At 48.5% G+C, this 25,386-nt stretch overlaps 2 protein-coding genes across 5 annotated transcripts in view; both read right to left on the bottom strand.

Annotated features, from left to right (window-relative positions):
- Nucleotides 1-15,551, bottom strand: part of LOC135651658 (probable inactive DNA (cytosine-5)-methyltransferase DRM3) — a 60,023-nt gene extending 44,472 nt beyond the window's left edge. Inside the window, exons 1-3 of one of the 2 annotated variants that reach the window (XM_065171921.1) lie at nt 15,478-15,551; nt 14,763-14,826; nt 14,557-14,679 (exon numbers count right to left, since the gene is read on the bottom strand). In XM_065171921.1, coding sequence (XP_065027993.1) covers nt 14,557-14,679; nt 14,763-14,826; nt 15,478-15,536 — 246 coding nt within the window. In that variant the 5' untranslated portion in view covers nt 15,537-15,551. Of the gene's footprint in view, nt 1-14,556; nt 14,680-14,762; nt 14,827-15,293; nt 15,449-15,477 lie in introns of those variants that run through there. The other variant, XM_065171922.1, reaches the window with a different exon arrangement.
- Nucleotides 15,552-16,860: 1,309 nt separating this feature from the next.
- Nucleotides 16,861-21,679, bottom strand: LOC135650844 (pentatricopeptide repeat-containing protein At1g56690, mitochondrial-like). Of its 3 annotated transcripts, XR_010501644.1 has the most exons (3): nt 19,487-21,679; nt 19,057-19,355; nt 16,861-17,827 (listed from the first exon to the last, which is right to left on the bottom strand). XR_010501644.1 is itself a non-coding variant. In XM_065170475.1 (2 exons), exon 1 carries the CDS (start codon nt 21,672-21,674, stop codon nt 19,527-19,529), a length of 2,148 nt encoding a protein of 715 aa, XP_065026547.1. In that variant the 5' UTR covers nt 21,675-21,679; the 3' UTR covers nt 16,861-19,355; nt 19,487-19,526. The 3 variants fall into 3 exon arrangements, 2 of the variants coding, with proteins under 2 accessions (XP_065026547.1, XP_065026548.1); XM_065170475.1 differs by having other exon boundaries at nt 16,861-19,355; XM_065170476.1 differs by having other exon boundaries at nt 16,861-19,358.
- Nucleotides 21,680-25,386: the final 3,707 nt, after the last annotated feature.

Genomic DNA, 25,386 nt, shown 5'->3' on the forward strand with positions numbered 1-25,386 from the left:
TACAAGCCCCATACAAGTGGTAAAAACCTTGTCCTAACAGGTATGCTGGGTACATGCCCCATATTAAGCAGTAAAAACCTTGGCCTCACAGGTATGCTAGGTACATGCCCAATACCAAGTGGTACACTTGGTACAAGCCCATACTGAGTGGTACATCTGTCACGGCCTTAGCTGGAATTGCCTAAGGCGTGAGGCACCCTTACGGCCAAGATGCGAACTTAGCTTGCGTTGCCTAAGTCGCGCTTCGCCCTTGCGATATTGCTCCGCAAAGATCAGCCAACTTGTAACCTCTCGCAGGTCCCGAAGGACCTGTAAAAGAGAAAGTTGATTAGTTCGAAAGAACGAGCGACGAACAAGTCCCGACGTCTCGCGAAAAGAGGGGAAGCTTTACAAGCATTCAGCGAGCACCTTGCGTGCACAAGAGAATAGAGGGAGAGGGGGAAAACAAGGGCTTTAGAAGGTTGAACGAACAACTGCAAGCCCACAAACAGCTGCTCACTGAGTCCCGGGCGCGACAACAAGTTCCCGTCAAGGCAACGTGCGAACTTGCGAATGAGTGTTCAACGCCCGGTACTATACCGAAGCCCCATCCAGCCCTGTGCCACCCTGTCACGAACGGTCGTTGCGCACCCGCAACAACTCCGTTCAACGAACCGTTCGTCGCTCGCACCTGCATGTACAGTTACTTGACAGCATGTTTTCTCTTGGTTTGGGGTCATTTTGCTTGTAAAAATGTAAGTTCGAACAAGCTGCAGCGTTGCAAAGCGACCGCTCACCGAACCAAGCAAAACAGCCCAAAACAGCTCCGTTTTCGCGTGCCGCGGGAGGGTTGCGGTAATCTGCCTCCGCTCACCAAAACGTCAGCCATCTCAGCCCCTTTGAAACCCCCGGGTGGCACAGGGCTGGATGGGGCTTCGGTTATATACCGGGCGTTGAACTCTCTTTCGCAAGTTCGCACGTGGCCTTTACGGGAACTTGTTTTCGCGCCCGGGACCAGGTGAGCGGCTGTTTGTGGGCTTGCAGCTGTTCGTTCATCCTTCTAAAGCCTTGTTTTCTCCCTCTCCCTCTTTTCTCTTGTGCACGCAAGGTGCTCGCTGAATTGCTTGTAAAGCTTCCCCTTTTCGCGAGACTTCGGGACTTGTCCGTTGCTCGTTCTTTCGAACTAACCAACTTTCTCTTTTACAGGTCCTTCGGGACCTGCGAGAGGTTACAAGTGGGCTGATTCTTGCAGAGCAATATCGCAAGGGCGAAGCGCGACTTAGGCAACGCAAGCTAAGTTCGCGTCTTTGCCACAAGGGTGATTCGCGACTTAGGCAACGCAAGCTAAGTTCGCGTCTTTGGCCGCAAGGGTGCCTCACGCCTTAGGCAATTCCAGTTAAGGCAGTGACATTGTGGTATCAGAGCGGGCAAGCACTTCGAGCGAGCAGCGAACGAACTTCGCAACTTCGCCATGGCAAAGCATCGTGGCGAATAAAGCAAGACGGGGCAAGCCGGACCCTTGCCCCAAGCAGCCGCAGGTGGGCTGCATGTGCACACTCGCTCTCATGCTGTTGGAGCCGCTCAAGAGGAGCGCGATAGCGAACATGATGAGCGAGAAGTTGGCTACTCTCCGCGAGCGGAGGAGGCGCAATCTGGAGCGCCAACTGGGAAAAAGAGTCACAAGGAGAGACTCACAACGGCGGAAACCCGCCTGGATGTTCTTGAAGCGAGCGTGGAGGAACTCTACCATGGCCAACAAAGACTTGTTGGGGTAAAGAGCTCACAGGAGGAAGCGGAGTCCAGGATCGACAAGGTCGAGGCCCTAGTCGACCGATTGTCTGATGACACCAAAGACTCCGTACAACACTTACAGGATGTTGTGGCGGAACTCACTGCAAAGGTGGCCATGCTCACAAGAACACTAAATGCGGGAGGAAGCAACACCCGCGTTGCACCGCCACGAAATTTGAGGGCACCTGAGCCTCATGGATATGGAGGGGCCAAAGATGCCAAAGAGCTCGAGAACTTTTTGTTCGTCATGGAGCAATACTTCCGAGCTACGAGGCCCGATTCTAAAGATACCAAAGTTTCTATAGCAACAATGTATCTGAACGGAGATGCGAAACTTTGGTGGCGAACTCGTTGGGAGGAGATCCAACAAGGTCGATGTCGAGTCGACACATGGGAGGGCTTGAAGCGGGAGTTAAGAACTCAGTTCCTACCGGAGAACACAGAGTTCGTCGCAAGAAGGAAGTTGAGACAACTCCGCCAAAGTACCACCATCCGAGACTATGTGAAACAATTTTCTGCACTAATGCTGGACATACAGGACATGTCCGAGAAGGACAAGTTGTTCAGCTTCCTCGATGGTTTGAAACCAGGAGCTAAATCGAAGGAATGTTACCGATGTGGTCGGGGCAATTGCTGCTGCAGAAAGGCTCACCGACTTTGTTTCCTCTGAAGACCCAGCAAGAAGGAAACAATCTTCAGGCAATCGCCCTCCAAAACATTCTCGAGGGAAGGAGCTCGGGGGCGAACAAAAGAAGAAGAGCTCCCACAAAGGGCCGAACCCGAAAGGCAAGGCCTCAAAACCTGGAGGATGCTTCTTGTGCGGAGGACCGCACATGGTAAGAGAGTGCCCACAAAAACAGGCACTCAATGCTTTGACGGCTTCCATCCACCCCCGCCCCCCCGATCGGACAAGGGCAAAGCTGTTGCTCTTAGTTCGAGCAGTTCTGAATCCAACAGCGACGACGAGGAGTCGCAAGGACCCCGAATAGGAGCAATGCATTTGTTGAACGCTATGCGGGGTCAAGTGGGGGAGAACATGAAGACAAAGGTTCAAAAAGCAAGAAGTAGTGAGCTGATGTATATGGACATCAAGCTGAATGGACAAACGACCCGTGCAATGGTGGACACAGGCGCTACCCACAACTTCATAGCCGATCGTGAAGCACAGCGACTTGGGTTGACCTTGGAGAAGAGCCCAAGCCGAATGAAGGCGGTGAACTCAGAGGCCAGGCGAATCTCCGGGTTGGCGAAGGGAGTTCCCATCAAAATCGGGACTTGGAGCGGAAACACCAACATGATGGCCGTGCCACTAGACGACTTCCAAGTGATTCTTGGAATGGAGTTTATGCACGCGACGAAGTTGGTGCCGATGCCGTTCTTGAACTCCCTATGTATGATGGGAGGCGATGACCCCTGCGTGGTTCCCGTCTCTCGGAGAGGAACTAAGGAGCCCCAACACATTTCGGCATTTCAACTGAAGAAAGGGGTGCGAAAAGACGAATTGACATTCGTGGCTGCTATGAAGCTAGAGCCACTCAACGAGGAGGCCATTCAAGAACCTGCTATGGTGGCGAATGTCCTAAAAGAGTTCAAAGACGTTATGCCACCCGAGTTGTCGAAGACTCTTCCACCACGCAGAGGCGTGGATCACAGCATCGAGCTGGAGCCAAGAGTGAAGCCTCCAGCGAGACCACCCTACCGCATGCTCCCGCCAGAGTTGGCAGAACTCAGGAAGCAGTTAGGTGAACTACTAAGCGGTGGTCTCATCCGCAGCTCTAAAGCACCTTTCGGAGCTCCAGTTCTCTTCCAGAAGAAACAAGATAGGAGCCTCCGATTATGCGTCGACTAACGAGCCCTCAACAAAGTAACAGTGAAGAACAAGTATGCCATCCCGCTCATTGCGGACTTGTTCGACCAATTGGGCAAGGCTAAGTATTTCTCAAAACTCGACCTTCGGTCGGGGTATTGGCAGGTGCGCATTGCTGAAGGCGACAAAGCGAAGACTACTTGTGTGACCAGGGATGGAGCGTTTGAGTTCTTAGTGATGCCTTTCGGCTTAACCAACGCTCCGGCCACATTCTGCACTCTCATGAACCAGCTATTCAAGGAGTATTTGGATAAGTTCGTGGTCGTCTACCTGGACGATACCGTCGTCTACAGTCAAACGCTCGAGGAGCACGTCAAGCACCTTCGGACGATTTTCAAGGTTCTCAGCGAGAACACTTTGTTCGTGAAAAGGGAGAAATGCTACTTTGCTCAGTTGCGGAATGGTGAACTCCAAAGAAGGTGCTAGAGTTAAGATCCTTCCTTGGTTTCGTCAACTACTATCGACGCTTCATAGCGGGATATTCGAAGCTGGCAACCCCACTGACGGAGTTACTGAAGAAGGAGCAGCCTTGGAAGTGGTCTGACAAATGTAAGATAGCATTCCAAGATCTGAAGGCTGCTGTTCTAGAAGAACTGGTGCTCAAATTGCTGAACTATGGAGAGCCCTTTGAAGTCCATACAGATGCTTCGGACTTCGCTATTAGGGGGGTACTCATGCAGGAAGGTCATCCGATGGCCTACGAGAGCCGCAAACTCAACGAGACCGAGCGGCGGTATCCAGTGCATTAGAAAGAGATGACAGCAGTGATCCACTGTCTACGAGTTTGGCGACACTACCTCCTTGGGTCGCGATTTGTGCTGAGGACGGACAACATCGCCCTGAGCTATTTCCAAACTCAGAAGAAGCTCTCCCCAAAGCAGGCGCGATGGCAGGACTTCCTGGTTGAATTTGATATGGCAATGGAGTACAAGCCCGGGAAGGCGAATGTCGTGGCCGATGCGCTGAGTAGGAAAGTGGAATGCATGAATGCCGTACAATTGGAGGGCAGAGGCCAAGCAAGTCAGTTGCACTCCAACTTCCTTTCCCGAATCAGGGATGGACTGTATAGTGATCCCCAGGCAGTTATCCTGATGCAGCTCATCAAATAAGGCAAGGCACGACGATTTTACGTCCAGGAGGGACTTGTTTACACAAAAGGGAATAGGGTTTATGTTCCCCGAGTGGACAATTTAAGGCGTGAGCTCTTAAAAGAGTGTCACGATTCCCTTTGGGCTGGACACCCAAGCATTCACAGAACGTTGGCTCTCGTGGAGAGGGCCTTCTACTGGCCGAAGATGGGGATTGATGTGGAGGAATATGTTCGAACATGCCTTACTTGCCAACAAGACAAGGTGGAGCAGCGGAAGCCGATGGGACTTTTGGAGCCGTTGCCCGTACCAGAAGGCCGTGGGAGAGCATTTCCTTGGATTTCATATCAAGCTTGCCACCTGTAGGGGGACTCGGATCGATACTCGTGGTGGTCGATCGGTTTTCAAAGTATGCAACTTTCATTGCTGCTCCCCTACACTGTTCAGCAGAGGAGGCAGCCAAGCTGATGATGAAGGATGTAGTGAAGTATTGGGGAGTCCCGCACAATATCATTAGCGATCGAGACGCTCGGTTCCTGGGACGATTCTGGACCGAGCTCTTCAAATTGTTGGGGTCGAAGTTATACTTCTCTATAAGCCTCCACCCCCAAACGGATGGCCAGACTGAAAGGATAAACTCGCTCTGGGAGCAATATCTCCGGCACTACGTGAGTGCTAATCAACGAGATTGGGTGAAGCTGTTGGACATTGCCCAATTCTCCTACAACTTGCAGCGGAGCTCTGCATCCAACAAAAGCCCCTTCGAGATCATTACAGGACAACAACCGTCGACTCCACACACCATGGCAATTGGGTATACTGGGAGTAGTCCATCAGCCTACCATTTCGCAAAGGAGTGGCATCGAAATGCAGATATTGCGCGGGCTTACTTGGAGAAGGCGGCAAAAAGGATGAAGAAGTGGGCAGACTTGGGAAGGCGGCAAGAGTTCAAAGTTGGCGATTTGGTGTTGGTAAAGCTCCAACCAGCATCACTCCAATTCTTTAGGAACAAAGTCCACAAAGGATTGGTGTGCAAGTATGAAGGGCCCTTCCCAATTATCAGCAGGGTAGGCAACGTCTCTTACAAGTTGCAGCTGCCGGCGTGGTTCAAAATTCACAATGTTCTTCACGCCAGCAACCTAAAAGCCTACCACTCGGATCCGCAAGATGCTTCCCGAAGTGTTCCAACTCGGCTACCTCCCATCACAGCCTCCTACGAGAAGCGAGTTGAAACCATTCTGGCGGACCGCAACGGAGCTGAGCAGACAGAGTACTTGGTGAAGTGGCGAAAGCTTCCCCGAACTGAAGCCAGTTGGGAGCCTGATGACGCCCTGCGACATGAAGAAGAAGTCATCAACAACTACCAACAAGCGTCGACGAGGGCGTCGACAGTTTAAGTGGGGGAGAATGTCACGAACGGTCGTCGCGCACCCGCAACAACTCCGTTCAACGAATCGTTCGTCGCTCGCACCTGCATGTACAGCTACTTGACAGCATGTTTTCTCTTGGTTTTGGGTCATTTTGCTTGTAAAAATGTAAGTTCGAACAAGCTGCAGCATTGCAAAGCGACCGCTCACCGAACCGAGCAAAACAACCCCAAAACAGCCCAAAACAGCTCCGTTTTCGCGTGCCGCGGGAGGGTTGCAGTAATCTGCCTCCGCTCACCAAAACGTCAGCCATCTCAGCCCCTTTGAACCCCCCCCGGGTGGCACAGGGCTGGATGGGGCTTCGGTTATATACTGGGCGTTGAACTCTCTTTCGCAAGTTCGCACGTGGCCTTTACGGGAACTTGTTTTCGCGCTCGGGACCAGGTGAGCGACTGTTTGTGGGCTTGCAGCTGTTCGTTCATCCTTCTAAAGCCTTGTTTTCTCCCTCTCCCTCTTTTCTCTTGTGCACGCAAGGTGCTCGCTGAATTGCTTGTAAAGCTTTCCCTTTTCGCGAGACTTCGGGACTTGTCCGTTGCTCGTTCTTTCGAACTAACCAACTTTCTCTTTTACAGGTCCTTCGGGACCTGCGAGAGGTTACAAGTGGGCTAATTCTTGCGGAGCAATATCGCAAGGGCGAAGCGCGACTTAGGCAACGCAAGCTAAGTTCGCGTCTTTGCCACAAGGGTGATTCGCGACTTAGGCAACGCAAGCTAAGTTCGCGTCTTTGGTCGCAAGGGTGCCTCACGCCTTAGGCAATTCCAACTAAGGCCGTGACAACCCGGGGGGTTCAAAGCAGTGATTTAAAAAGCGCTAGGCACCAAAAGGCGCCAAGGTCCAAAAACGCCCGAGGCGCTAGGCGCTCGCCTAGGCGCTCGCCCGAGCGAAGCGAGGCGCTAAAATATAAAAATATATAATATAATTAATAAATATAATTATTTAAAATTTTAAATAAAAATATGCTATTAAATTAAAATAATCTAAGATAGAAAATCACAAAATTAATAACATTAAAATCAAAATAATATATTATTAATCTATTAATGAAAATTAATCATTTCAAAATTTAAATAAACTTAATATTAAGATTTAAGAGTATACTGAGCAGTCTGAGCTTGATGGAGAAAGGAAGCAGCGTCGGCAGCGACGAGCGGCGGGGGGAAAAGGAAAGGGAGCGGGAGGCGCGAGTAGCGGGAGGGCTCGCGGGAGTCGCGAGCAGAGGGAGGGCTCGCGGCAGTTGGGAGGGCTCGCGGGAGGCGCGAGCAGCGGGAGTCGCGAGCAGAGGGAAGGCTCGCGGGAGGGCTCGAGGGAGGCGCGAGCAGCGGGAAGGCTTGCGGGAGGGCTCGCAGGAGACGCGAGCAGCGAGAGGGCTCGCGGGAGGGCTCGCAGGAGGCGCGAGCAGGAGGCGCGAGCAGCGAGAGGGCTTGAGGGAGGCGCGAGCAGCGGGAAGGCCCGCGGGAGGCGCGAGCAACGACAGCGGCGAGCAACGTCAGCGGGAGCAGCGGCAGCGAGCGACGAGATCGCGATCGCGATCGAGAGCGGCAGCAGGTTAGTGTTGGGTTAGGGTTAGGGTTGGGGTTATATCGGTTTAGTTGGTTCGATTGAACCAACTAACAACCGAACCAGGACCGAACCAGACCTAAAATTCTAGTTCGGTCGCCTTGGTTTACCCAGGCGCTCGCCCGAAGCGCCCAGCGCCTGGGCTCGGGCGAGCGCCCAGGCGGCGCCTGTTTGAAGCGCGCCGCCTGGGACATTAGCGAGGCGCTCGGGCCTCGCCTCGCCTCGCCCGAGCGCCTAGGCGAGCGCCCGAGCGCCTTTTGCAATCACTGGTTCAAAGGGGCTGAGATGGCTGACGTTTTGGTGAGCGGAGGCAGATTCCAAAAATCAGCCCGCGACACACGACAACGGAGTTGTTTTGGGTTGTTTTGCTCGGTTCGGTGAGCGGTCGCTTTGTAACGCTGGAGCTTGTTCAAACTTACATTTTTACAAGCAAAATGACTCAAAACCAAGGCAAAACAGGCTGCTAAGTAACTGTACATGTAGACGAGAGTGACGAACGGTTCGTTGAACGGAGTTGATGCGGGTGCGCGACGACCGTTCGTGACATTCTCCCCACTTAAACTATCGACGCCCTCGTCGACGCTTGTTTGTAGTTGTTGATGATTTCTTCTTTATGTCGCAGGGCGTCTTCAAGCTCCAAACTGGCTTCAGTTCGGGGAAGCTTTCGCCACTTCACCAAGTACTCTGTCTGCTCAGCTCCGTTGGGTAGCTTTATCTTGCGGTCCGCCAGAATGGTTTCAACTCGCTTCTCGTAGGAGGCTATGATGGGAGGTAGCCGAGTTGGAACACTTCGGGAAGCATCTTGCGAATCCGAGTGGTAGGCTTTTAGGTTGCTGGCGTGAAGAACGTTGTGAATTTTGAACCACGCCGGCAGCTGCAACTTGTAAGAGACGTTGCCTACCCTGCTGATAATTGGGAAGGGCCCTTCATACTTGCGCACCAATCCTTTGTGGACTTTGTTCCTAAAGAATTGGAGTGATGCTGGTTGGAGCTTTACCAACACCAAATCGCCAACTTTGAACTCTTGCGGTCGCCTTCCCAAGTCTGCCCACTTCTTCATCCTTTTTGTCGCTTTCTCCAAGTAAGCCCGCGCAATATCTGCATTTCGATGCCACTCCTTTGCGAAATGGTAGGCTGACGAACTACTCCCAGTATACCCAATGGCCATGGTGTGCGGAGTCAACGGTTGTTGTCCGGTAATGATCTCGAAGGGGCTCTTGTTGGATACAGAGTTCCGCTGTAAGTTGTAGGAGAATTGGGCAATGTCCAACAGCTTCACCCAATCTCGTTGGTTGGCACTCACGTAGTGCCGAAGATATTGCTCCAGGAGCGAGTTTATCCTTTCAGTCTGGCCATCCGTCTGGAGGTGGAGGCTTGTAGAGAAGTATAACTTTGACCCCAACAATTTGAATAGCTCGGTCCAGAATCGTCCCAGGAACCGAGCGTCTCAATCACTAATGATATTATGCGGGACTCCCCAATACTTCACCACATCTTTCATCATCAGCTTGGCCGCCTCCTCTGCTGAACAGTGTAGGGGAGAAGCAATGAAAGTTGCATTCTTTGAAAACCGATCGACCACCACGAGTATCGATCCGAGTCTCCCTACAAGTGGCAAGCTTGATATGAAGTCCAAGGAAATGCTCTCCCACGGCCTTTCTGGTACGGGCAACGGCTCCAAAAGACCCACCGACTTCCGCTTCTCCACCTTGTCTTGTTGGCAAGTAAGGCATGTTCGAACATATTCCTCCACATCAGTCCCCATCTTCGGCCAGTAGAAGGCCCTCTCCACGAGAGCCAACGTTTTGTGAATACCTGGGTGTCCAGCCCAAAGGGAATCATGACACTCTTTCAAGAGTTCACGCCTCAAATTGTCCACTCGGGGAACATAAACCCTATTCCCTTTTGTGTAAACGAGTCCCTCCTGGACCCAAAATTGTCGTGCCTTGCCTTCTCTGATGAGCTGCATCAGGATAACTGTCTGGGGGTCACTATACAGTCCATCCCTGATCCTAGAAAGGAAGTTGGAGTGCAACTGACTTGCTTGGCCTCCGCCCTCCAATTGTGCGGCATTCACACGTTCCACTTTCCGACTCAATGCATCGGCCACGACATTTGCCTTCCCAGGCTTATACTCCATTGCCATATCAAATTCAGCCAGGAAGTCCTGCCATCGCGCCTGCTTTGGGGAGAGCTTCTTCTGAGTTTGGAAATAACTCAGGGCGATGTTGTCTGTCCTCAGCACAAATTGCAATCCGAGGAGATAATGTCGCCAAACTCGTAGACAGTGGATCACCGCTGTCATCTCCTTCTCATGCACTGGATACCGTCGCTCGGTCTCATTGAGTTTGCGGCTCTCGTAGGCCACCGGATGACCCTCCTGCATCAGTACTCCCCCGATAGCGAAGTCCGAAGCATCTGTATGGACTTCAAAAGGCTCCCCATAGTCTGGCAATTTGAGCACCGGTTCTTCCATAACAATAGCCTTCAGATCTTGGAATGCTATTTCACATCTATCAGACCACTTCAAAGGCTGCTCTTTCCTCAGTAACTCCGTCAGTGGAGTTGCATGCTTCGAGTACCCCGCGATGAAGCGTCGATAGTAGTTGACGAAACCAAGGAAGGATCTCAACTCTGGCACCTTCTTTGGAGTTCGTCATTCCGCAACCGCTTGCACCTTCGACTTATCCATCCGAATGGAGCCATCACCGATTCGATGCCCCAAGAATAAGATCTCAGTTTGAGCAAAGTAGCATTTCTCCCTTTCCACGAACAAAGTGTTCTCCCTGAGAACCTTGAAAATTGTCCGAAGGTGTTTGACGTGCTCCTCGAGCGTTTGAATGTAGACGACGATATCGTCCAAGTAGACGACCACGAACTTATCCAAATACTCCTTGAATAGCTGGTTCATGAGAGTGCAGAACGTGGCCGGAGCGTTGGTTAAGCTGAAAGGCATCACCAAGAACTCAAACGCTCCATACCTGGTCACACAGGTAGTCTTCGCTTCGTCGCCTTCAGCAATGCGCACCTGCTAATACCCCGACCGAAGGTCGAGCTTCGAGAAATACTTAGCTTTGCCCAACTGGTCGAACAAGTCCACGATGAGTGGGATGGGATACTTGTTCTTCACTGTCACTTTGTTAAGGGCTAGGTAGTCGACACATAATCGGAGGCTCCCATCTTGTTTCTTCTGGAAGAGGACTGGAGCTCCGAAAGGTGCTTTAGAGCTGCGGATGAGACCACCGCTTAGCAGTTCACCTAACTGCTTCCTGAGTTCTGCCAACTCTACTGGGGGCATGCGGTAGAGTGGTCTCGCTGGAGGCTTCACTCCTGGCTCCAGCTCGATGTTGTGATCCACGCCCCTGCGTGGTGGAAGAGTCTTCGGCAACTCGGGTGGCATAACGTCATTGAACTCTTTCAGGACGTTCGCCACCACAGCAGGTTCTTGAATAGCCTTCTCGTCAAGTGGCTCTAGCTTCATCGCAGCCACAAAGGTTAATTCACCTTTTCGCACCCCTGTCTTCAGTTGCAACGCCGATATATGTTGCAGTTCCTTAGTTCCTCTCCGAGAGACAGGAACCACGCAGGGATCGTCGCCTCCCATCATACACAGGGAGTTCAAGAACGACATTGGCACCAACTTCGCCGCATGCATAAACTCCATTCCAAGAATCACTTGGAAGTCATCCAATGGCACTGCCATCATGTTGGTGTTCCCGCTCCATGTCCCGATTTTGATGGGGACTCCCTTCGCCAACCGGGAGATTCGCCTGGCCTCCGAGTTCACTGCCTTCATTCGACTTGGGCTCTTCTCTAAGATCAACCCAAGTCGCTTTGCTTCTCGATCGACTATAAAGTTGTGGGTAGCGCCCGTGTCCACCATTGCACGAGTTGTTTGGCCATTGAGCTTGATGTCAACATACATTAGCTCGCCACTTCCTGCTTTTTGTTGCCTTGTCTTCGGGTTCTCCCCCACTTGACCCCGCATGGCGTTCAACAAACGCATGGCTCCCATCCGAGGTCCTTGCGACTCCTCATCGTCGTTGCTGGCTTCAGAACTACTTGAACTAAGGGCGACAGCCTTGCCCTTGTCTGATTTGGGAGGGTGGATGGAAGCTGTTAGCGCATTGAGTGCCTGTTTTTGTGGGCACTCCCTCACCATGTGCGGTCCTCCGCACAAGAAGCATCCTCCAGGTTTTGAGGCCTTGCCTTTCGGGTTTGGCCCTTTGTGGGAACTCTTCTTCTTTTGTTCGCCCCCGAGCTCCTTCCCTCGAGAATGTTTTGGAGGGCGATTGCTTGAAGATTGTTTCCTTTTCCCTGGGTCTTCAGAGGAAACAAAGTCGGTGAGCCTTTCTGCAGCAGCAATTGCCCCGACCACATCGGTAACATTCCTTCGATTTAGTTCTTGCTGAGCCCATGACTTCAAACCATCGAGGAAGCTGAACAACTTGTCCTTCTGGGACATGTCCTGTATGTCCAGCATTAGTGCAGAAAACTGTTTCACATAGTCTCGGATGATGGTACTCTAGCGGAGTTGTCTCAACTTCCTTCTTACGACGAACTCAGTATTCTCCGGTAGGAACTGAGTTCTGAACTCCCGCTTCAAGTCCTCCCAAGTGTCAACCCGACACCGACCTTATTGGATCTCCTCCCAGCGAGTTCCCCACCAAAGTTTTGCATCTCCGTTCAGATACATTGTTGCTATAGAAACTTTGGTATTTTCAGAATCGAGCCTCGTAGCTCGAAAGTATTGTTCCATGTCGAACAGAAAGTTCTCGAGCTCTTTGGCATCTCTAGCCCCTCCATATCCATGAGGCTCGGGTGCCCTCAAATTTTGTGGTGGTGCAACGCGGGTGTTGCTTCCTCCCGCATTTAGTGCTCTTGTGAGCATGGCCACCTTTGAAGTGAGTTCCGCCACAACATCCTGTAAGTGTTGCACGGAGCCTTTGGTGTCATCAGACAGTCGGTCGACTAGGGCCTCGACCTTATCGATCCTGGACTCCGCTTCCTCCTGCGAGCTCTCTACCCCAACAAGCCTTTGTTGGCCATGGTAGAGTTCCTCCACGCTCGCTTCAAGAACATCCAGGCGGGTTTCCGCCGTTGTGAGTCTCTCCTTGTGACTCTTTTTCCCAGTTGGCGCTCCAGATTGCGCCTCCTCCGCTCGCGGAGAGTAGCCAACTTCTCGCTCATCATGTTCGCTATCGCGCTCCTCTTGAGCGGCTCCAACAGCATGAGAGCGAGTGTGCACATGCAGCCCACCTGCGGCTGCTTGGGGCAAGGGTCCGGCTTGCCCCGTCTTGCTGGATTCGCCACAATGCTTTGCCATGGCGAAGTTGCGAAGTTCCTTCGCTACTCGCACGAAGTGCTTGCCGGCTCTGATACCACAATGTCACGGCCTTAGCTGGAATTGCCTAAGACGTGAGGCACCCTTGCGGCCAAGACGCGAACTTAGCTTGCGTTGCCTAAGTCGCGCTTCGCCCTTGCGATATTGCTCCGCAAAGATCAGCCAACTTGTAACCTCTCGCAAGTCCCGAAGGACCTGTAAAAGAGAAAGTTGATTAGTTCGAAAGAACGAGCGAAGGACAAGTCCCGACGTCTCGCGAAAAGAGGGGAAGCTTTACAAGCAATTCAGCGAGCACCTTGCGTGCACAAGAGAAAAGAGGGAGAAGGGGAAAACAAGGGCTTTAGAAGGTTGAACGAACAGTTGCAAGCCCACAAACAGCTGCTCATCGAGTCCCCGGCGCGACAACAAGTTCCCGTCAAGGCAACGTGCGAACTTGCGAATGAGTGTTCAACACCCGGAACTATACCGAAGCCTCATCCAGCCCTGTGCCACCCGGGGGGTTCAAAGGGGCTAAGATGGCTGACGTTTTGGTGAGCGGAGGCAGATTCCAGAAATCAGCCCGCGGCACACGAAAACAGAGCTGTTTTGGGCTATTTTGGGGCTGTTTTGCTCGGTCCGGTGAGCGGTCGCTTTGTAACGTTGCAGCTTGTTCGAACTTACATTTTTACAAGCAAAATGACTCAAAACCAAGGCAAAACAGGCTGCCAAGTAACTGTACATGTAGAGGAGAGTGACGAACGGTTCGTTGAACAGAGTTGATGCGGGTGCGCGACGACCGTTCGTGACACATCGGTACAAGGTAGTATCGAGTGTATGCCTTATTTCGAGTTCTGCTCGTTTTACCCTAGTTTGTGTATCGGCAAGCTGCTAGACCAGTGAATACTGTCTATGCAGAACCATACTGGATGGTATTGCAAACCTTACTTGTTAGTGTCCGTGCTCAAATAAATGTAAATGTGATATACTGTTAAATGTTTGTCTGCATGTGACCATTTTCCAAAGTTTTACATCTAAAACTATATCTACAAAAGAATTACAAAGTTCAAGTACAAAATGCAAGACCACATCATAAATAATATCAAATGTGTCCAGTTTATTAACAACATTTCTTGTCAATTTCTTACAAGAACAAGAGCAATCCTTTTTTTTTTAATATATTAAATCACCAAGTATGTACATGCATGTGTAAAGCCATGTTATGGACACTTTTTATGACATTAAAAACAGGATAAGTTACTTAAAACATTTTTTCCTTATAACAAGCTCGATCTTTCTTTTGCTCTCTTATGTGAACTGAATCACCAAGCATGTGTGTACATGTATAGAACAAAGGTAAAGCATTATCATAGATCTTGTTTTAGTTGCAACCAGGGAATTTCTGGTACAAAAGTACCAAAAAGTTCTCAGTCAAACAAAATATAAAGCATGGAACATGTTTAAATTTCCTATTAACGAGAACCTAAGAAAACAAAAGAAGCAGACCTCTAAAGCACAGTACACTACCTCATCTTCTAAGTCTGGCGCAGAGCCTGGTTTCAAGTCTGACCAAGTAACTTGCAATCTTTGGCGTTCTAGAATTTCAACATCAGAAGAACTACCGCTGTCTGTGCAATCTTCTACCTTGACCTTAAAATAAAAATGAGGTAAAAAGCATAAAAATAAAACCAAAAAGTAGCAAAAAGGATGCCATTCCTGATTCCACTAATTACCATTTTGCTGCAACTTTGTCCTCTTACATACGAAACTTTCAATAGCTTTTGCAAGATCGACCTTCTACAAGACCAAAAGAAGCACGAAAGACCCGTCTCAGTAACAAATCATCAGGAATGGCTCATAATTGAACCTTCGGTAGCACAAACGTAGATTTTTATATATGGGGACCCATTTACTAAAATCATAAAAAATAATTTATCGGAAAAAAAAAAACAAAAGAAACCTTTACTGTAACCAACCATGCAAAAGAAGGAATCGTAGTTTACAGGAACAATGCAGTGAAAAATATAAGATACATTAAGAAGATGAACCAACTAATGTGGTTTACAGAAAGCACTAGACATTGCGGTTCACAGGAACAAAGCAGTAAAACAACGGCAATAAACCATTCTTTCAAACATCCCATAATTCTTCAAAACAAAAAACAAAGGCAAACGTATTATCGCTAAAATAACAAATAAAAGAAAAAAGAAAAGGCATAAGGACGAGAAAACTTTGTATTTTATGGGTTTCAGAAGCTAAAATACCACGAGAAACCAAAACCCTTGTGCTGCAAGAAACAGAAATCCAACAATCTTCGATAATACACCCGAACGATGCGCAAAAAAGAATTAACGACGAAGGGGCAAGTAAATGGGATCCCAGGAGAGAGAAAGCCGGCGACTAAAAGAGATCGGTAAGAAGTGTGGAGGATGAACGAATCCGATGAACCTCAATTTTGGCACTTGGGTCGGTGAAGTGACGTCTCGTTTTGGGATATTCAGGTACATAAATATAAAGAGGTCGAACCTTTTTATCCGAAATGACGATAGTACCCACTAACACTGCTTGTATGACCGAAGCAAACCTCAAGGTCGAGAGGGTCGGGAGCTGTCTAAACTAGAGATAACCAGTTCGGTCACTTTAAGTAGCTCTCGGACTGAGAGTCGGAACACAAACCCGGATACCAATAGATGTAGACCACAAAATCGAGGATTGGTTGGTCTCAGAGGGGTCCGCGGAAAGCTTCCATAATGCCTGATTAGTAAGCATAAAGCTTTTTTTTATCCATAAAACTAAATAAAATATTAAAAAATATATATATCTGCGTTGTTTTCTCTTTTTAAAGGGGCAGAACGTCCATTTTTACGTTATTCTCATAGAACATATTTTCCTAGTCAATCAATCTTTTATCACTTCACTCTCGATCTTTATCCCAGTATGACCTCCTCCATCCAACGTCTCTTACATGATAGAAAAGAGAGAAATTAAAGCAAAAAACTTTTGATCATCGGAAACATCGAATGAGATAATAAAGCAAAGGTACAGTAACCGACAAACATAGGAAGGGGAAAGAGGGCTTCTTCCCTTGCGTGGGGAAGGAGACGGTAATGATGAAGAAAGCTAGGGAGGTGGGGGAGGGGCTTCCACCATCTTCGCCCTGTAGCGAGGTCCCTCCAAGAACTATATGTCTTGAATGTATATCCTATCTTCACGGTTGTATGAGGATCCACGAGGGAAACAAGCAGCCATCTCAAGTCCTGATAAGAAAGCCTAATACTTGCTAGAAAATGAACTCCAATCTTTTCTAAACTTTCTTCAAACTAGGAACAAAGATACAACTAGAGATAAAGGAACCAATATGGACACTTTTTTCATTGGATCCTCCGATTCCATATCTACTGACGCCGGCAATATGGTTGAATGGTATGATTTTACCCATCATTTTTAATGTCACATGTCACTATATCAGTGCCAAAAAAACCAAGTGGTTGAATTCATCAAGTCGATTTAATCGACCACAGGGCGAGCACTAAATGGTGTATTGACATCATCGTAAGCTGCAAGAGGTTGCGATGCTCAATTTTTCACCATCATCCTACTATAATAAAATACAAATAGTATCAGATAGACATGACACACAAAATAATTTTTGTTATGCCACTAAGATTACCTTTCTGTAGTTACTGATATTGCAATAGCAGACCGAGATAATGCTCACCAATCAGATCACCTTGCAAGCAAGTCAGACACTGGACAGTTGTATGTGTTGCTAATGATACCATCATAGTACACCAAAAAGATGCTCAACGATGGTAAAACAATAACTGACCATGAACGGAAAATAAAAGAAACTGATAAAGGTGATAATTTAAAAAGGAAAATTTGCCACGAGCATTAAAAATCCTCGGGTACAACAGTTTGCAGCAAAGGTAACTGTGAGACCATTCTACTCCACATCAAATGCATCCTTAGCATCTTTGACATCCTCAAGGTTCAATAGTCCAGCAGCTGCAGTGTTCCCATTGTACAGTTGAGTGTCCTATAGTTTTGCTTCCCTCACAATAAAAGCTGTTCATAAAAAAAACCTCTCAGAAAACTATCAGGAGCATCTTGGACCAGTCCTGGATGAAGCAATACAAGTTTTCAGCTCTCGAGAGTGATTCTTTGTCAAGATCTTAGAAAGCTTGGGTAAAGCAAAAAAGAATCCTACTCGTTTCAATGGCCTTTCAAGCTACAATAAAGTTCATTACACCAGTAATTTTTTCAGGGCAGATTGCTCCAACTGATGCATCAAATAGCTTTTATGTTCAAGCTTTCACCTGCAACAACCATGGGCTCGTGTCATCAGTGTAGCCCCCATGGTGGTATAGCCACGGGTGGCCATCGGGGAGTGAAATTTCACACGGACGATGGGCCGAATCCTTTGCAGACGACTTAAATATGCAATGAGGCATTGTAAGTGGTAGAGTGGACTTGCTGCCATGATCCACTGAGATCCAGCCCTGTGTCGCACGGATTCGTGTCCCCCCCCCCCACCGGGGCCCTTCTGAAATCCCCCAAATTTAATTGCCCTCCATGCTACCGAGGTTAAAAGCAACAGTGCAAGTGGCCGAAATATCTGACACGACGCAATGAACTTGGGCTGAGGTGTCCAAGCGAGGCGCAAGCTCACAGTAATGCGAGCGTCCGTCCATCCGTCCGTCCGCATATTTGATTTGAGCTAAGGTGTCCGCAGACAACTAGAGTATCTTCTTGGTCAAAGCATCATCAATATAGAAGTAGCATGAATCCATAGAAACTATAGAAACCACATATATATAACATACAAAATAAATCAACACATAGGCATCTATCAAGGAAAATATAGTTCTGTAAAAAAACTGGCAGCTGGAAGGAAAAAGCTGAAAATTCAATTGGATACATCTGAAGGGAACACTTGGTTAATAAAAAAGTAAAATAGTGAAAAAATTATACCAAATTACCACAGCCACAACAAAATCTACTAAACTCTTAATTTGATTTTAAAACCAATAGCTTAATACTTTCTTCATTAGGAATGCAACGTTTGATCACTGTCGATTTCAGTGGTATAAAAACCTAAATCAGAAGGACTACAAAGTGGTGTTGGTCTTGATTAATATCAATCAAAAAAGAATAATGATGCGGAAAAAAGGTATCCTATTACTTGCTCCAGTCTCAAATGTTATGTTAAGCTAATAGAACCAGTTTGCAAATAAACATAGCCTTTGAACGTAGGATATTCTGATGTATTTATCTCGGTGTAAGTTTGAACTGTATGCCTTTTCCTCTACTAATTGACCCAAGTAAAATTGGAAATTCCCTACAACACGAACTGTTTGTGGCTAATGGGTTCACGGCATTATCTTCCCAAACAAAACAAAATGAGATGCAAGATTCTTCTTCTTTGCTTGAATCCAGATTTACACATTGTGCTTTAAGTCCCATATCTCAACAGATGCATCTGTAATGTTCATAAGCACAAAGTTTCTAAGAATCTCACTAGCATCAAATGGTACATTACCAGTCGCTTTAATGCTACTTGCTTTCCCAACATCAGGCAGATCATAACTCCCAAGTGTTTAGTACACTCCTCTGGTTGGCAAAGGTTTTTAAGAGGCTACAGATAAAATTGAGTAAAAAACACTAGTCATAGTTATTCTTTTTATTTCGGATCAGATTACTTATTTTCTCGAAAACCAATGGATAAAAACAAATAAAGTAAAACAATCGAAGATGTTCAGAATAACATGAACAAAATTTTTTAATCAGATGTGATGGTTTTCACTTATCTTTTTTAAGTTCTTTGCTTGACAATCTGGCTCCCACACTATACATACAACTTGATTATCTACTAAACACCCATAAGTTCCATCAGATAAACCTCTTTTGGCATTGATATTTCTAGAATAAAATTGTAAGAGTGATCACTTGAGGAGCTTCCGCAGATAATCAGAATGGTACAGTCAGTTTCTCTTTTCGTACTAATATGAGATCTTGAGCATTTACCTAGAGTTCAGTAACTTTCTGAGCTTCTGGATAGGTGAAATAGTGAGATGACAATCAGGAGTAACCAGCCTTGGGATCTTGAACTGTTTGCTTTACGCAGCATATATTATATTTAACCCTGCATCTGGCAACATCTTGTATCTCCTCACTTGGTATCAGAAGTAGGTCCAATCCAGAAAAAGAATATGACAGATAAAACCAACCACTCAATATGGTATAACCAAGACTGGGCTGCCTTCCCCGCATTATAAACACGAGGAAAATGTAAGACCGAGAATGATCACCTTGACACAAAATATCTGCTATTTCAAATGCAAAACAAGTGTTAATGCAATTAAGAGCACTGAACACTATAATATATGAGTATAGAAGGCTAAACATTATAAATAAACTCTAAGCAAAAAGAAACTTCAGAAAAAAAACATCATACTTCAAGTCTTCCTTTGAAGTGATAATGCCAAGATTTGAATTCACCAATAATCCCTGCAAGAACAAGATCCACTCTTGAAATGGTGGAATCTGTTAGCATCTCTTAAAATGATCTCTCGGCCAGTGATCTTTGCAATCAACTTAACAGCTGAATGGCAATCCCCACAAACCCTCAGGTTCTTCATGACACGGATTGGCAATCCTTCAGGAATCTTTAAAATTCCAAATGCCACTGCCAGCCTCTCACTGTGGTATCGCAGGTTATGAGCCTTTTGCTCCTCATCAACATCATGGAGCACAAAAGCACCATCTGGAAAGTACCCTGCCTCCTTCAACAGACCATCTAATTTCTCCAACATGCCACTTAAAATAGCATGCTCAGGATGTGCCAACATGTCCCCTGAGGTGAACATATGCACCTTCTTGTCAAACTCAATCCAACTACAACCTGGAGACTTGCTCACCTTCCTTGAGCTCATCACCTTCCTCAGCTCAGCAACATCTTCCCATCTCCCACTTGAAGCATAAATGTTAGATAGCAAGACATAATGTCCAGCATTACCAGGCTCCAAATGTAGAAGCTTCTTGGCAGCAATCTCAGCGATATCTGTATTCCTGTGAGTCCTACATGCACCTAGCAAAGCACCCCAAACAACAGCATCAGCTTGCATTGGCATCTTTTTGATCAAATTCATTGCTTCATCAACAAGGCCTGCTCGACCAAGTAGATCAACCATGCAAGCATAGTGCTCAGCTCTTAGCTCAACCAAAGGATTTGAACTGATTGATTCAAAAATTTCCCGCCCTTCCTTGATCTTTCCTGAATAACTACAAGCCAACAGAACCCCAATATAGCTAATCTCATTGGGCACCATACCTATGTCCCTCATATCATTAAAGATATTCAAAGCTTCCTCCCCTAAACCATGTTGAGCATAGGCAGTGATCATTGAGTTCCACATCACAACATCCTTTGCATCAAACTTATCAAAGACCTTCCTTGCCTTCACAAGTTCACCGCATTTAACATACATCGTTGCCAAAGCCGAGACAACAAAGACATCATCGTTGAAATGGGACCTCACAAGTGCTGCATGGACCTCCCTCCCAAGATCAAGAATTGCTAGGCTGGCACAAACAGAGAGCACGCTGATAATTGAAGCAAAATTTGGCTGGATCCCGTTCATCTGCATTTGGCGGAAGTTGTCAAGTGCTTCCATTTCAAGCCCATTCTGTTCGCATGTCTTGACCATCGCACTCCAAGTTCCATCATCACGATCGACCATCCCGTCGAAGACCTTCCTTGCTTCCTCCACCATGCCATGCTGCCCAAAACCAAGAATCATAGCATTGCAAACGGCCAGCAATTTCTCCGGCATCCTCCAAAAAAGCTCCGCTGCCTCCCCAACACGGCCTGCCTGGGTGTAGCCGGTGATCATTGCAGTCCAAGAGACCTCGTTCCTCTCCGGCATCACCTCGAACAGCTTTCTTGCAACATCGACCTGCAGGTTCTGCAAGTACCCCGAGATCATAGCCGTCCAGGAGACAACATTCCGCCTTGGCATCTCGTCAAACAGCTCCCTGGCCTCAGCGATGCGGCCAGCGATGCAGTATCCTGAGACCATGTTGGTCCAGGCAACGACGTCCTTCTCGGGCATCCGATCAAAAAGCTGCCTGGCGTCATTGATGCGGCAGTCCTGGATGAGACCGCCAAGCATGACTGTCCATGAGACGACGTTGCGCTCGGGCATGCGAAGAAAGAGCTCCTCGGCCTCGGCGACAAGGCCGTGCTGGACATAGCCGCGGATCATGGAGGTCCACGTGACGACATTGGGGTGGGGTATGGAGTCGAAGAGGGCGCGGGCTTCAGCGAGGCGGCGGGGGCAGCGGAGGAGGCCGGAGAGCATGGCGTTGTAGGAGGCGGTGTTGCGGAGGGGCATTCGGTCGAAGAGGTGTCGGGCGCAGAGGGGGAGGTGGTTGAGAAAGTAGGCGGCGATAAGGGCGTTGAAGGAGACGACGGTGCGCTCGGGCATAGCGTGGAAGATCCTCTCGGCTTCCTCGATGCGACCGAGACGGCCATAGCGGTGAATAAGAGAGTTGGCGCGGAGGATGGCCGGTGTAGCGGTGGGTCGCAAGCGGAACGGTGCGAACCGCATCGATGTGTAGTGGTGGCGGTGAATAAGGAACATCAGAAGTAATCACAAAAGAAAGACTAGTGTAAGCGTGGGAAACGGACAACTGTCTCATTAAGTATTAGCCAGTAATTAGATCTCTTTGATATCTTGATTCTTAAAATTTAAAAATTTATATTAAAATTTTTATAATTATAAAAATAAAATATTTAATCTCATGTACTTTGACGCTATCGATTTTCGCAATGAAAGATACAGCATATGATAACACATGCATGAATGACATGAATACGATGGCCAATAAGATAATTTCAATAATGATGATAAACATATTAAATCTCGGATTTTGATAATGAAGTCAATTATAAATTATTTGATCTAATCTATATGTTGAGAAAAGTGTGCAGGGTTAACTACGATAAGCAGTAAGACATAAAGCAGGTATTGCCGAAGTTAAAATCAAGATCTCATTGAGAGTTCGAGAGTTCGTGGGAAGTCCGGACGTTCTGTAACAGACAAACTTCTAAACAAGATGTTGGATGTAATGCTTATGTCTGTCCGTTGTCTTTTGGCATGTTCATGCCTTGCACAGAATGTAAAGGGGCGCCCGAAGGCTTAATAGTCCCATTTTAGTTGGGTTGGTGGCCTCTTTAGGCTTGTAAATAAAGGTTGTGTCATGTGGACACGTTTGAGAGCTTTTCGGTCTGTAATGGACCATTTTACCCTTTGTTGTGCCACTGTTCAGAGCTTGTAAAGTCTGTTTGTATTTTGCATTGTCTAGGAAGTGTTTTTCGGACATGTTTGCTTGTGGATCCCGATTGAGGCGTTCTCTTTAACCCGTTCTCTCTTTTGTTGGTCCTAAGGGACAATGGGAGGCTTCGGGGAGGCTGACCTTTGCGGACGGACGCGCGAGGGTGCCGCACGCCTTAGGCAAAACCAGCTAAGGTCGTGACATTGTGGTATCAGAGCGGGACAAGCACTCATAGAAACACTTGACATGCAAACGTGGGGGACCTAGCGGGGCTGCGTTGAGGGCAGTCAGCACACGCGCGACCGTTTGAGGGAAAACGGGCATGGAGATGTAGGGAAAAGAGTCGCTCAGAGGAGCGGGCATCTGAGATTGGCATTCAGAGGAATGGCCAACCCTTCGCGCAAGAGGCACCACGAGAACAGGCAAGCTTGGAAGAATTTGGAGCGCACAAAGGTTGGGATGGCTGAGTTTGAGCTACGGCTCAACGTTGACAACTTTACTTGATGGTGCTCAAGGCAAGCGAGGCGCTTGGCAAAGGACGAGACCATGCAAAGTGGAATGAGTTGCTCAGCGACCGAAAGAGTTGTGCAAAGCTCACAGAGGTGAGGGGAATTGCTAACTCGAAGAATTCGGTACTCATGCATGGGCTTGTATGCGGACGATGGATTGTTCGTGGCCATCCCAAGGCGGTCGAGACTCGGCGCCATGGAGCATTGAAACTTTCTCTTCGACATGCGAAGGATACGTCCGGAGGAGGCTGAAGTGTGCAACGAGTTCAGCATGTTGCTAGGCCTTGAGGGGTGCAGCGGTGGCTGTATTGACGTGGAGGCGCAATCTAGTAAGTGCGTTTGCAAGAGGCAGAACAATGCACAGTTTGTTCAGCAGATCGGAGTAGTCCAAGGGGATGGTGGTCTCCGAAACGAAGAGAGATGTTGCTCCAACGGGACAGTTATCCAGGAGGGATAAGTCTCAGCTCTCCAGAGGGAGAATCATGTGAGACGGACTTCACATGTTGAGGAGGAGTACCTCACAAACAACAACTCCACGAAGCTCGATGGACTGAGCAAGCGGCGAGGAGTCGTCGCATGATCTCGCTTGAGAGAATGCATTGGTGGATGCATTGCGAGATCAAGTGGGGGAGCGACCCAAAGCAACTCAAATGGAGGCACACTTGGAGTCGATATGGAGATCGGACTCAAGGGAGGGCTGACCCGTGGAATGGTGGGCGCGAGGGCCACCATCGACTCAATGCAAAAACGAGGAGCGGAGCACCTTGGGTGTAACTTGGCGAAGTACCCAAGCCGCATGAAGGGAGCCAGCATAGAAGTTGGAACATGGAGCAGAGGCACAGCGCTTTCCCTAGACAGAGGTCAAGGACATGAACTCTTGCAGAGGCAGGAGTAGAATCATGCTGTTCCTTGGGTCCTTCATTCTGACAGAGCGGACTCATCTTGCATGGTGCCAAAGACGAAGGGAGCTTCGGGGCACATGCACCTTATCTCGGAGGAGCATTCGATGGAGGAACTAAGGCGACTCAATTTGCGGAGGCGAAGTTGGGTACAGAAGGCCTTAGCACGGGGCAAGAGGACGCAGAGGCGGGTACTCTTGAAGAATATGCCACAGTGTTGCCATTCAAGTTGCTATGAAGGAAGCAGTGTGCAGCGGAGATTGTGCTGGTAGGGGCAGAGGCCCAGGATCCAGGCAATGGTGCACAAATTACAGCGAAGTCGGTGGACTTCGGGAGCTACTAGGCGACGGACTATCCTAGAGCGGTGCTTCATCTAGGTGTGACCCAAGAGTGGGTGGATGAAGGTCGATTACCAAAGGAGCGAACAAAATCGAAGGTGGAGGAGACCCTGCGATGTATTGGCAGAGGCCACACATGGAGGGTTCACAATTCGAGTTTATTCCACAAGGATCAGAATGCAATGGAGATGTCACCAGGAGGCGACATGGTGCAGCGGATCGTGGTGGAACAGTTCGTGGCAATGCGACACACACGACACGTCCCGTGAGGGATGAGATCATATGGAGGTATGATCGGGAGCTACTGGGAGCTCCGCTTTGGTGAACAACACGACGGCAAGAAGGGCTATGGATTCAAGGAGTGAAGGCCATGGTACCGCAGAGGCGGGTCTTCCGGGCGTGCACCGAATTTTGCATCGGATGAAAACCTTGGTCATCAGCATATGGGGGCTGGGTTCCACCAAGGGAAAAGTTCGAATGCAAGTACCAGTGAGTCCCATGAGAGGGACTTGATCATGCAGAGGTATGATTGAAGCAGCTGGAGAGTTGGACTGCTCCAGAGCTCATATTCGCTTAAGGGAGCCCGACAAGTCAGAGGACAAGGTCGAGTAAGCGAACGTTGCTACCAAGGAAGCTAAGGAGAACAGAATCGGTGCAAACCCTACAATGTGATGGCAGAGGCCATGCATGGGAGTTGCAGTCTGTCTTTCCATCGACCAAACAGACTGCTTGGAGAACACAGAGGTGTTGAAGCAGGAGGTCGAAAGGGGCGAGGAAGCGACGATGAGTCCAGAGGGACTTAGCTACCCAAAATCAAGCATCAGTTAGAATGGAGGTGGACTCAGAGGAGTGCCACGGAGACATCTCTACTGATTGTGAAGGAAAGGGATATAGAGGCGAAGCGACGGATAGTAGGGCCATGGGCATGGCAGCGCCATGGTACCGCAGAGGCGGGACTTCCGTGCAAGTCATTGATCCCTTGCTCTCACGGAGGGAGAGCGCTTGGTCGTGAAAGGGGCCGAGGAGGTGGAGCATGCAGAGGCAATCTCCAAGTACTGAGACAAGGCTGAAGGGCAGAGGCCAAGAAACTTCGTAAGACCGGTGTCAACAAGTTTCTCATCAAGATAGCCGTAAGTGAAGGACTTCGGGTCATGCAAGAGTGCACGACCAAGGAACGAAGCAGGCAGTACGTGGTGCTGTACCTTTGCTACTCAGTGGAGTAGGCGGCAGGGTTGATGGAGAAGACGGTACAATCCCAGAGGCGACCTCATC

This window comes from Musa acuminata, chromosome BXJ3-10 (genome assembly GCF_036884655.1).
Source record: "Musa acuminata AAA Group cultivar baxijiao chromosome BXJ3-10, Cavendish_Baxijiao_AAA, whole genome shotgun sequence".
Taxonomy (NCBI): Eukaryota; Viridiplantae; Streptophyta; class Magnoliopsida; order Zingiberales; family Musaceae; genus Musa; species Musa acuminata.